The sequence below is a fragment of the Suncus etruscus genome, chromosome 4 (genome assembly GCF_024139225.1).
Source record: "Suncus etruscus isolate mSunEtr1 chromosome 4, mSunEtr1.pri.cur, whole genome shotgun sequence".
Lineage (NCBI taxonomy): Eukaryota > Metazoa > Chordata > Mammalia > Eulipotyphla > Soricidae > Suncus > Suncus etruscus.
The window spans coordinates 74,434,893-74,448,537 of NC_064851.1; the positions used below are offsets into that span (position 1 = coordinate 74,434,893).

Consider the following 13,645-nt stretch of genomic DNA (forward strand, 5'->3'; position numbering starts at 1 on the left):
AAGTGAAAACTACAAAATCAGTGAAATTTTGGGGCCAGAACAGTAATACAGTTGATAAGAGGACTTGCCTTGCAAGTGGTCAACCTAGGTTTAATTCCCAGCATCCTATATGATTTCCTGACACTACCAGGAGTAATTCCTGAGTGAATAGCCAGGAGTAACCCCTGAGCATTGCACTGTGTGATCACAAAAACAAAATAAAACAAACAAAAAACTAATGAAATTTAAGAAAAGTCAGAAACAAAAATAGGGGTAAGGCCTCGAATGCGGCTGATCCCAGTTTGAACTTATGGCACCATATATGGGTACTATCCATGTACTACAAGAGATCACTCATGAGCACAGAGTCAGAATAGTTAAGTACCACCAGCTGTGGCCCAAAAATCAAAGAACACAACACGTAAGGAGCTTGCTTTGTGTGCAGACAACCACAGACACCAGGATCAATCTGTAAACTCACCTAGTCCCATGAGCCCACTGGGAGTAACTCCTGAGCACAAAGCTAAGAGTAAGCCCTGAGTACCATCACCAAGTGTGCCCCTACACACAACACGCACACAACACACACAAACACACGAGGGGGGGCTGGAAAGCCTGTATGCAGGAGATCTACTTCCATAAAACCACATGATTCCTGGATACAGATTAAGAGTGAACCCCAAATACTAAGTCAGAAGTAGCCCCTTCTGACTAGCACTTCCAGGTGTACCACTTTCCCACAAATAGAAAAGGAAGAAATACAGTGAACCATAACTTCTTTTAATAAACATATCTCAAATCATTTTGAGCTAGAGATATATCTTGGAGCTACAGAGATAATACAGCAGTGAAAGGGTGGCTTGCCTAAAATGTAGCCAATCCAGATTCTATTTGGTCCCAAGAACCCTGCCTGAAGTGATATCTAAAACAGAGCCTGGATGTGGCTCAAAAAATAAAAATGCATCTTAATTATCACAAAGAAGAAACTTAGAGAGAAATTTACGATTATTTTTGTCTTCTAATATATATTTTTATAAAGTATATTTAAAAACACTTACTGCTGTAAGTCCTTCATTATTACAAATGTTGACATCAGCACTATATTCTAATAATTTACTCATGCATTTCTTCTGCCTGAAAGAAAAAAAAAGTCACACTAAATTATCAATTATTTTACTGATACATTGACTACATCAATGTTGGATGGAGGCAGGTATCAAAACATACCTTCAATATTTAAACATATTCAACATTTAAAATAAAATACAAAATTGTACATATAACTAAAAGATAAAAAAGCACAATCTGGTTTACATGTCAGTGGTTTTCATGTCAGTGAGAGAAACTCATCATTTGCAATGCCAAGAAATTTCTAATGACTGAATAATAAACAACCAAATTCAATAGAAATGTAAAACAAGTCGGAGGTCAGAGACATTGAGTACAGAGGTTAGTACACGTGTTTGAGCATGTGACTAAGCCTAGTTCAATCTCTGGCACTCTATATGGTGCCCTAAGGACAACCAAGAGTGATCACTGAGCTCAGAGCCAGGAGTAAACTTTGAATATTGTCAGGTGTGGCCCAAATTCCACCTAAAAGAACATATAAAACAGAAACCAGTAAGTTCATGTGTAAGGTGCATGCTTTCCATAAAAACAACCCAAATGCAATCTCCAATACCATGTGGTTAGTACCCTTAGCATCTCAAGATACAGCCCTGGAAGTCTCCAAGCACTACTATTCTCTAGTGATCCTGGGAAGTATCACAGGACTCAAGCAATACCACATCCTCAGGTCTCAAACTGAACTACCAGTCTGAATGACTGAGAATCACTAGGAGTGGTCCCTGGACCTGAGTCCATTAGGAAAATAACTCCAAAAAACGTAAGACAATAAAACTCTAAGTCGGAAAGTCTACCAATAGAACTAAGTCAAGGACAGATGTAGAGCAAATGGTAGGAGGAGGTACAAGTGGACAGAGAGACAAAAGGCGACCTAAGGACAGTGAATGGCTCTCTGATAGTAGGTGTAGTGCAGATCAATCTATGCCTAAAACCTACATATTAACATTATTGTAAATCATGATACCTAGAAGAAAAAAGAATATAATAAAGGGGACATAGATAAGCAAAATGTTACAATAACGTAGTATCTTAGTCTTCAAAGCCAAATATTAAAGTCAATAGTATCAGTTATCCAAATATAACCACAAAATAATAAAATGCAAATCTATACATCCTCTAACCACATTTTTAAAAATGACTTTTCAGTGGTAAAATATACATAAAATTTATTGCTTCAAACATTTTGGAGTGATGATGAATACCTCTCAAACACTGTTCTGGAAGTTTGGATTTCACTCCCAGTAATAATCAGCCAACTGAGTCAGCTGAGCACCATCTATGCTTCAGGACAGAGGCTATATCCAACAGTGCTCTCAATCATGCTAAGCCAGAATTCAAACTTAGAGCCTTGAGCAAGGAAAGATGCCTGACCAATCACCTAGGATCCACCTCAATCTTTATATGCACAGCTTAGTGATATTAAAATATGTGGGGCTGAAGCAACAGTACAGCTTTGGCACTTTCCTTGCACACAGCTGACCTGGTTCAATCCTGGGAAACAGATATGCCCCCCCCCACCAAGTTCCACCAGGAGTGATCCCTGAGTGCAGAATGAGATGAAGAGTATGGTGTAAGCACCATTAGCATGACCAAAACATATACACAAAAATAAATAATACTTAATATATTTTAATTATGAAATCTTAACCATTTTAAAAGCACATCTAGCAAAACTAAAACCCTAGACCCATTAAGCAATTTCTTCCCATTTTCTCTACCCCTAACACTTGATAACCACCATAATATTTTCTGTACCTAGAATTTGTACTTATCTAAGTATCTCATCAATCCTCAGCACTACATATGGTCCCCTGAATCTGGCAGTAGCAGATTTAATAAATTATCAAACATTATAGCTACCTAAATACTAAAAGTAGTGACACAAAACTGTCTTCTCAAGATAAAATACACAATTTAATAACTTAAAAACTTGTATTTTTTCAAGGGCGAAGAAACCCTGTTATCTTTTAGGCCAAGAAAATTTCCTTTCTAATTTCCCCAATATTTACTGTGTCTATATAGAAACAAAAACAAAACAAAAAAAACACCTTGCCACACCAGCCCTCCATCCTTTTTGCTTTTCTTTTCTTTTCTTTTTTCTTTCATTCTTGTGGTTATTGTTTGGTTATTGTATTTATTGCTATGGTGCTTTTTTTGTAGTTGCTGGTTTTGTTCTTTTGTTTGATTTTGTTTTGTTTTGTTTATTTTGTTTTTATTGTAGGATTTTGTTTTTTCTATTTTTTGTTATGTTTTTCTTCTCTTTTTCTCTTCTTTTTAAATTAATATTTATAATCTCTAGACGAACTCCCCCAGTTTTTGTTATTGTTGTTGGTTTGTTTGTTGTTGGTTTTTTCTTTTTATTCTTTTTTTTTCAAACAGAAACACATAACTTGAATCATCTTGTTCTGCCTCATAAATTGCGGGGGGGGGGGGGGGCGCAGAGGGGAATGGATGGTACCAGTACCAAACAGTCGTATGAACACTGAGTAGAAATAAAAAAGGATCAGACTTAAACACCAAACTCAAAAGTCAATGACAACAGAACCGATAGCCAATCTTCAACAAGCTATACACAAAAGGGACCAGTTATTCTAGCAGTCGGGGGCAGGGGGGAGAAGAGGGATGCTGGGAACTGGGGTGGAGGGAGGACAACACTGGTGGTGAGTATATCCCTGATTCAATGCCACTATGTACCTTAAATATTGCTGTGAAAGATTTGTAATTCACATTGGTCACAATGAAAAGTAATTGTTTTGTTTTGGTTTTGGTTTGGGGGCCACACCCATTGTTACTGGCTATGCTCTCCGAAATATTCCTGGGTTGGGGGAACCATATGGGAACCCAGGGGATGGAACCACACTCTGTCCTAGGCTAGCCCTTGCAAGGCAGATGCCTTACCTCTAGCGCCACCGCTTTGGCTCCTAAAACTTATTTTTAAAAAAAACTTGTATTTTAAAATTTTATAATTTTCATAAATGATAAAATTAATAATTGATGAAACAAAATAATTACCCATTTCTAGCAGCCAAATGAAGGGGTGTACAACCCGAAATATCTTGATAATTAGGATTTGCTCCTTTCTTTAACAGCAGAACCAAGCATTCCACTGATCCACAACTGAAAAATATTGAAAACAGTTAGGATACATTGAATAGTCATAACTGAAGCATTAAACAAAAAGTAAAAAACAAAAGCTCTATTATGTTATTTCCTTTTTTTTTTTTTTTTGCTCAGGGGTTACTCCTGGCTATGCGCTCAGAAATTGCTCCTGGATTGGGGGGACCATATGGAATGCCAGGGGATCGAACCATGGTCCTTCCTTGTCCAGTGCTTGCAAGGCAGACACCTTACCTCACCGGCCCCATATTACATTATTTCTAAGGTTAATATTAACCCACAATTTGAATTAACTTGTTGCAAATAGCCTTTACTTTGAAATTATATAGCCTCTACTAAACCATTTTACTAAGAAAACAAAAAAGAGGGGCCGGGAAGGTGGCGCTAGAGGTAAGGTGTCTGCCTTACAAGCGCTAGCGTAGGACGGACCGCGGTTCGATCCCCCGGCATCCCATATGGTCTCCCCAAGCCAGGGGCAATTTCTGAGCTCATAGCCAGGAGTAACCCCTGAGCGTCACAGGGTGTGGCCCAAAAACCAAAAAAAAAAAAAAAAAAAGTATTTGAAATGCTCAAATAATACAAAATAAAGCACTATACATAATAATATAATACCCTTAACTTTTCTTTTTTGACTTCCAGAAACCAAATTCATTATGAAAAATGAACTTTTAACACTTCAATATAAATCCTGAAAAGAAGCTAGAGACCAACTAATGGATGAAACAATGGAACACTATAGGAAAAAATTACTCTTACATGTAAGTAAATGACATAAAATGCAGGATCAACCATGAGGTTCTATAGTCAAGCACAATGCCCTATATCAGCCTGAGTCCTGCATTTGATCCCCAGTACCACATTATTACCCAGTACCACAGTACCACTCTATTAAGGATATTCAGAAAAGTGAAAACAGAGAAAATACAGCAGATAAGATACTTGTCATATACAAAGCCAATCCAGATTTAAATATCAGCACCAAATAGAGTCCTCCAAGTCCTACCAGGAGCTTAGAAATAAGAAAATTCATGGGTCAAAGAGATAGTACAGGGTTTGAGGCACTTGGCTTGCACATGGCCAATTTCTAGTACCACATTGGTCCCCCAGTGCCAGGAGATCCCTGAATCTATGGAATAAGCTCAGCACAAACAAAATGAGCATCCAGGAGCCGGAGAGATAGCACAGCGCGTTTGCCTTGCAAGCAGCCGACTCAGGACCTAAGGTGGTTGGTTCAAATCCCGGCATCCCATATGGTCCCCAGTGCCTGCCAGGAGCTATTTCTGAGCAGATAGCCAGGAGTAACCCCTGAGCACCACTCGGTGTGGCCCAAAAACAAAACAAAACAAAAAAAAAAAAAATGAGCATACAGAAAAGACAATTCCCATGTCTTATCTACTCTAATCTGATCTAAAACAGACCAGAAAAATAAATGATAAACTAGAATCCAATTCTAAAGTCAACAATTTTTCTAGAGAAAAAATTCAAGTAGAATATGCCCCCCAAAAATGAATAAAGAACACCTTACTGTCTGTGAGACAACACCAAAGCTCACTGATCATTACTGTAGACCTACTTATTTATTTTTTATTTTATTAAAAGTTATTATTTACAAAATTATTGATAGTTATTTTAGACATTTAACATTTAAACACCAACCCTACCATTAGTGTCAAGTCCAGTCACCAGTGTTCCTATACTCCATCATCCACCACCCACCATTCCCCACCCCTCCAAACCCCTGCCTACTACTTTGAGAGGCACATTACAAAGTTCAGTAGTCGCAATTCATATCATGTTTTCTGCGTGTTGAATCCAAAATATCTTTAGTCTTACTTTGCTGCAATGTGAAGCAAGCTCCTTTTCACACGTCCAAATGCATAATTGACATCAAATTTTGAATTTGATAGTAGTTCAGAAACAGATCTATGCCAAAAGAAAATTTAGTAAGTAGCGTTTTGTTTTGGTAGTTTTTAAAGATAAAGAAATAGTACAGAGACTAAGGCACCTGGCTTGTACACAGCCAACTCTAGTTCAGTCCAAAGCACCATATAAGGTCCAATCCCAACACTGTTAGAAGTGAACTCTGAATATAGGGGTAAACCCCTGAGCACCAAAAGATGTGGCCAATAAAAAAGGCCATAACTTAAAATCAACAATTCTTAAATACTCTTACTAACCTTAATCAGGGCAATATCTACATCCAAACTCTGTTATTGTGGATATATAAACATCTACCTAAATACAACATTTAAAATAATTTGTACTTCTCTAAAATTACAAATTTGTGAATTTGTAATACTCACCTGTGTTGATCTGCCATAACCATTGGCATTAATGTATAAACAGCAGTTTCATTATCTGAATTTGAAAAGAAAAATAAAATTATCTCCTTGTTTCAAACGGTACAACTTCAAACTAAGACTTTAAATTTTTCTTACCTATACACACAGACACACAGAGATACAAAGAGACACACAGACACACGGACAGAAACACACACACACATTGCAAAGAAAGATATGCATCACAGTCAGCAGTGCAACCAATAGAGAACAAGTATGTGACCATCACAATAACTTGTGGCAAACCCAGTCACAAGAATATATATGCAACCACTCCAAGTAAGAGTTCAGCCTTCCTGAACAGGTGTGCTAAAATGACAACTAAAGTCTATGACCATTGGCAAATACAATGAAATGTGTGAACATACTTGTAGAGTCATCTCAAAAAGGAAAAAGGGAAAGAGGTCCAATGATTTATTCATTTCTTATACATTCTCTAATGGCATAGATTCTCAGAGTAAACTCTGATTATCCTTTGAATTTCTGTAGTATCTGTTGAGACATCCCCACCCCTCATAGGATTCTCTCTCTCTCTCTCTCTCTCTCTCTCTCTCTCTCTCTGTGTGTGTGTCTTGCTAAAGATGTATCAATCTTGTTTCTATCTTTTCAAAGAACTTTCATTGATATTTTGGATGCTTTTTGGGTCTCCAATTCATTAATTTCTGCTCTAAGTTTTGTTTTTGTTTTTGGTTTTTTGGTTTTTGGGCCACACCCGGCAGTGCTCAGGGGTTACTCCTGGCTGTCTGCTCAGAAATAGCTCCTGGCAGGCACAGGGGACCATATGGGACACCAGGATTCGAACCAACCACCTTTGGTCCTGGATCAGCTGCTTGCAAGGCAAACGCCGCTGTGCTCTCTCTCCGGGCCCTAAGTTTTATTTTAATTTCTTCTCCTGCCTACTTTCAAGCTAATTTTGTTGGTCATTTTCCATTTTCTTGGTTTGTGGGTTAAATTATTTATGAAGGCCCTTTCTTCCTTCAAGATAAATGCTTGCAAAGCTATAAATTTTCCTCTTAATATTGTTTTTGATGTATCCCATCTGATAATTGATGTCTTCATTCTCCTTTGCTGCCAGGAATCTTTCGATTTCCTCTTTGATTTCCACTCTGACCCACTGTCTATTTAGTAGTGAGCTATTTAATTCCCCAGTATTAGTTACTGTTCCATTTCTGTTTATAATTCACTTCTATTTTCAGTGCATCATGGTCTGAGAAGATAGTTGATACAATTTCTATCCTCTTGATTTTATGGAGGTATGTTTTGTGGCCCAGCATGTGGTCTATATTGAAGAATATGCCATGTGCATTGCAGAAGAATGTGTATTCAGCGTTTGGGGAATAAAAGGTCCTACTAAGCACCTCTCCTCCATTTCTTCCTTCAAAGCCAGTATTTCCTCATTGAGTTCTAACGTGCTTGATTTATCAAGAGATGATAGAATGGTGGTGAAGTCTCCAACTACTATTGCACTGTTATTAATGTCTTTCTTCAAGTCTATTAGCAGATGTTTGAAGTATGGTGTTGGACCCTTAATGGGTGCATCTGTTTACAAGTGTAATTTCTTCCTGATGTACATATCCTGGATTATTAAGAAATGACCCTCTCTGTCTCTTATAATCTTTGGAAGCTAAAGACTTGTAATTCCTGTACTGCATGTCTGCATTTGCAGCTGTGCATCAACTCCAATTTTTTGTTTGTTTGTTTTTGGGTTACACCCGGCATCGCTCAGGGGTTACACCTGGTTCTATTCTCAGAAATTGCTCCTGGCAGGCTCAGGGGACCATATGGTATGCCGGGATTCGAACCACCAACCTTCTAATTGCAAGGCAAACGCCTTACCTCCATGCTATCTCTCCGGCCCCAACTCCAATTTTTTAATACTGTGATACCATAGAAACACATAAATTTAGATGCCAATGTGTATTTAAAGATACCTAATGTTCAGAAACAAAAAAGTATCAAAACGATCAACTAGCAACAAGTTTATTAAACCTTTTCAACTTTTTTTAATAATTTCACAAAGTAATTTTAATTTTTTAAAAAGTCTTGCCTGAGAGATAGTATAGGCCTGGGAGTAAGAAATTTTCCTTGCAAGGAAAAGACCTGGTTCAATCTCTGGTACTAATATAGCTAAGCATCACCAGGCATGCTTAAGTACCACCAGATATTACTCCTGAGCCCCCTGAGTATCACAGTTGTGGCTCAAACCCTCTGCTGACACACTTGAATCAATCAAATTTAATCTCTGAACTTTGCCTCAAAGAAATTTACTGTTAAGAGGACACTTTTTAATAAAAAAAAATAAAATAAAAAAATAAAAAAAATTAAAAAAAAAAAGAGGACACTTTTTAAGAAGGAAAAAATGTACTGGATATTTCATAATAAAAAGGTCACACTTTTAAAACCAGAGTGATATAGTTGCTTTGCAAAAACAGCCAACCAGGATTCCATCTCCAAGTCTGTCAGGAATAATTCCTGAACTCAAAGCCAAAAGTAACCCCTGTGCATCATCAGATAAGGCCCAAAGTCAAACCAAAAATGTCACAATTTTTAAGAAGGAAAAACTAAACTGGATACTTATTAGTAAGAGGAATTATCAAAAGGAATAGAATACTTAATTCTTAGAATATGAAACACACTCTAATTTGCTTTATTCTCTTTTAATTCAACCACTAAATTATTCTCTTTAGCTACTAGCTGAGTCAACATCAGAATCTGAAAACACTATACTTAAACCTCCCTGTTACTGCAACACTCTCCACCTCTCGGATAACACACACTCCAATAAAAACATGAGTATTGGGGCCGTCGTGAAAGCGCAGCAGTGTTAGGATGTTTGCCTTGCATGCGGCCGATCCAGGACAGACCTTATGGTCCCCCGAGCTAGGAGCAATTTCTGAGGGCATAGCCAGGAGTAACCCCTGAGCATCACAGGGTGTGGCCCAAAAAAGAAAAGAAAGCATAAGTTTGTAGATTATTACAATTCTAATAAAGTCTATCAATAATGAAGTCACAATCAGAACATGCCTATTAATTGTGAGTCTCAACCTATGAATCAAATAATATATCACTTAAAGTTTGGGCCTAAGAGATAGTGCATAGGGCTCTTTTGCCTTGTATGAGGCAGAACCAGGTTTGATCCCCAATATCCCATAGATGGTCTTCCAGTCCACCAAGGGTAACTCCTCAGTGCAGAGCTAGGAGTAAGGTCTAAGCATCCACCACCAAGTGTGGCAAAAAAAAATTCAATATTACCACATCTAAACATAAATATTTCTAAAATCAAGATGTATTCTTAAACATATCTAATTTTACAGAAGTAGGTCACATGCATTAAAAGTTATTAAGAGAGGGGCCGGAGCAGTGGCACAAAGGGTAAGGCATCTGCCTTGCCCGCGCTAGCCTAGGACAGACCACAGTTTGATCCCCCAGCGTCCCATATGGTCCCCCAAGCCAGGAGCGATTTCTGAGCACATAGCAAGGAGTAACCCCTGAGAGACACCAGGTGTGGCCCAAAAAACAAACAAACAAAAAATTAACTCAAAAAGTTATTAAGAGAAAGTCATAGTCCTTTGGAGAGTTATTAAGGCAATAATACAATAAATAAAAAAAAAAGCTGGAATGCAACTTGTTGTCAAGTATTTCCTTCTCTATCCTCATGAAGACACACAGAAAACTAGGTATGAAATTAAAGGTTTCAAAGTCTAAAAACATATGGTTCAATTTAGCATTTTTCAGATATGTTGGCTATTTTATTAATGTTTCAGAACTCAAAAAAAATTTTAAGAAACATGAAGTTTGGGCCTGGAGAGATAACACAGCAGTGTTTGCCTCGCAAGCAGCCGATCCAGGACCAAAGGTGGTTGGTTCGAATCCAGGTGTCCCATATGGTCCCCTGTGCCTGCCAGGAGCTATTTCTTAGCAGACAGCCAGGAGTAACCCCTGAGCAATGCCGGGTGTGGCCCAAAAACAAAAAACCAAAAAAAAAAAAAAAAAGAAACAAGAAGTTTGGATTCAATCTATTTCTCAATTTCTTCTCAAATACAACTTTTTAAGAAGTATGAATTGGAGTTGGAGTGATAGTATAGTGGGTAGGACTCTTGGCTTGTATGCAGCCAATTCGTATGATCCCTAAGCCAGCCAGGAGTGATTCCTCAATGCGGAGCCAGGGAATAAGTCCTGAGCACCACTGGTATGGCTCCAAAACAAAAGCAAACCCCCCCAAAAAAAATGCTAATTATTCTAATTATGGAATATGCAACGCTGGTGTGGTCAAAAAAATTTAATTATTCTAATCATGGAATAAGCACCACTGATGTTGCCCAAAAACTGACCAAAAATATATAAAATCATAAAAGTATACAAGTTAGTATGCTCAAATTCTATTACTGAGCAAACTAGAGTTCACTATAAGTTCAGTATTTTAAGACAAGTTCTTCTACATAGCAAGAAATATTAAATATACTTTTGAATACATATTTCTTAAGTAATTTCTTTCCCTTCACTTCTTTTCCTTTCCCAGTAATATCCCTACCTTAACCCAGTCTAGCATGACTTAACAACTAGTACTCCATTACTTAGTGGTTATCCAGAAGACATAAATAGGCCCAACCTGTACCAAGGTCACTAATCTACAGTTTGACCCTAATGCAACAAGTTTAATTTTGGAGTTTTAAGTTTTCTAATTTTACCAATCTGTCTGTTCCAGTTATAAGTTTATTACCAGATGTAAACAAGCAAAAGAAATGTCTAATTTATTTGTTAAATTTAGAATGCTCTCAAAATTTCTTTTCAGTCCTGAACTGCAAACACACCACTTGGAATTTTATCATTAGAATGTTATATTCTCTCCTTTCCTTCTTTTCCACCACCTTTCTTGCCCCTCTCCCAACTCTTACACCTTTCAAGCCAATTTCACACACACACACACACACACACACACACACACACACACACACACACACACAAAAAGATCCATTAGGACTAAGGGTCAAAGATAAACTAAAGATGAGCAAACTCATAATAATTAAGGAAAATGAACCCAAGAGATTCAGTTTTTTTCAAGGGGTGGTGGTGGTAGGGGCCACATCCAGCAATGCTCAGAGCTTACACTTGGCTAAGCACAGAGGGACCACACCTTTTAGGCTCAGGAAACCATACTGGATGCCTAAGAATGAACCTGGTGGAAAAGAATGCAAAGCAAGTGCCTACCTAGCCTGCTATACTCTCTAAGCCCCAGAAGTTTAAGTTTTAATTACTCTAGTTTGCAGTAACTGTCCCACAGTTGGTGAAACTTTCCAAAGAATAAGAGATCAATATTCAGCTTTTTAAATGTTGATAAAACTAGTTAAGGAGAGGAGGGGGGCAAGAAACAGCTTAAAGGGTTGGAGTTCCTGCTTTACATGCAGGAGAACCACAAGCACTGAGCAAGGTGTGGCCTATAAAAACACTTGGTCCCCTACACAATAATCTAAGGAAATATTTCAAAGGCAGACTGACTTCTTAAAAAATAAATAAGCAAGCTTTCCTCATAAAATCTACTGTAAGAATACAAGTAGAGTCAATAACCGTTTCACCTATCTATGAAATCTTACAATCATAATGCACCTTTAAGAGGGAGAAACTCAGCAGCCCTAAGCATTGGACGCAGAATCAAAAGTCTAAACTTTGGACACAGTATCAAATGAATACACTCTTCGCACCATCATCTTGCACACCCTCTGAAATGTCAGGATTCTCAAGAGGTTACAAATTAGACGGAATTGCTTTCAAATTTAACTATCAGAAAAGAATGTGCCTCACAGATCTCCTACAGGGACGGTGCCTTATTTCTCTTTTTCAGTGAGTCACCAATCCCTAAATCTTGCCTAATAAAAGCATGAAAAAATGAAGAAGGCAGGTAGGCAGGCAGATAAAAGTACACCCTACCACCACCACCCCAGTACTTGGATCTTTGACATGCAACATGTTTTTCTCCGCTTACAGTCAAACTGGGGATGTTTTTACAGTTGGTTTGTTTCTCTGGGGTGGGGGTAGGGTTAATGACGCTCTGCAGAGTTTCCCCACCCGACTCGTCCGGGGTCCGAGCCCATCCCCTTCGCACAATCTGCACCCCGCGCCCGGGTCCCGGCTCACCATCGGGCAGCTCCACGGTACGAGCGCGGCGCAGCGAGCGCGTCAGGCGGTTGAGCTGCTCCATGGCTCTCTCCATCCTCGGTGCGCCTCCCGCGCCCCCCACCACTAGACAGGCGGCCTCCGCACCCCGCGCCTTACATCCCGCCCCAGCCCCAGGCGTGCGGATGGCCCAGACAACACCCGATTCCCGAGGTCGCCCTGGGCCGCGCGTCCAGCCAGTCACCGGACTCAGCTATCGGACCGACGAGGAAGCCGCGCCGCCGACGACACCGCCCCCGCCTCTCGCGCCCTTCCTGCCGCCGCTGGCACTTCCGTCTAGGACCCTCAAGGCCTTCTGGGAATGGTAGTTTGCGTCCCTAAGACCCGGTCGCACGGCCTTCTGGGAATGGTAGTTCTTGTCCCTCTTAAAGCCTACAAGGGGCGGGACGACGGTAGCCACGCCCCCTAGTCAATATCCGAGCTGTCAAGGAGGGAGGTTTTCTGTTTGCCTAGCAAAGTGGAGACAGAATTTACTCCATCTTCTAGGCCAGATTTTGGGTATCTCCAAAGGTCTGTAAGCTCCCACCTCCAAAATTGGATAGGGGAAGTGGTTTTATTGTTGGGTGTTGGATTTTTATTCTTTTCAATGTTGCCATTCCCTTGTGGAGTGGGTTGAGGAGCTTTACCCCATTGTTCTTGTTTTTATTTTAAAACGTTTATCATTGATTTACAGGACTGTATCAATTTGCAGAGTACGGTTTTTTCTTTTTAATGTTGGAAGCTTAACTGCACCCAGCACTAACGGTTAGTTGGACACAGTGGAGTTATTTTTTTTGTTTTGTTTTTGTTTGTCTGGAAGGCTGGGTATTTGGCCTTTCTCCTGACTCAGTACTGGAGGTGGGGAGAATCTGGAGTATCTCCAGATCAACAACTGAGGCTCCCTTATGAGTTCTAGAACTTTGAGAGATGTT

The 13,645-nt window shown here is 39.2% G+C and overlaps 1 protein-coding gene across 1 annotated transcript in view; it reads right to left on the reverse strand.

Moving 5' to 3' along the window:
* Positions 1–12,903, reverse strand: part of HACE1 (HECT domain and ankyrin repeat containing E3 ubiquitin protein ligase 1) — a 103,854-nt gene extending 90,951 nt beyond the window's left edge. The window contains exons 1-5 of the mRNA XM_049771167.1: positions 12,696–12,903; positions 6,525–6,579; positions 6,055–6,144; positions 4,117–4,221; positions 1,038–1,113 (exon numbers count right to left, since the gene is read on the reverse strand). Of these exons, the coding sequence (XP_049627124.1) occupies positions 1,038–1,113; positions 4,117–4,221; positions 6,055–6,144; positions 6,525–6,579; positions 12,696–12,771 (402 nt within the window). The 5' untranslated portion in view covers positions 12,772–12,903. The remainder of the gene's footprint in view (positions 1–1,037; positions 1,114–4,116; positions 4,222–6,054; positions 6,145–6,524; positions 6,580–12,695) is intronic.
* Between the last annotated feature and the right edge of the window lie 742 nt (positions 12,904–13,645).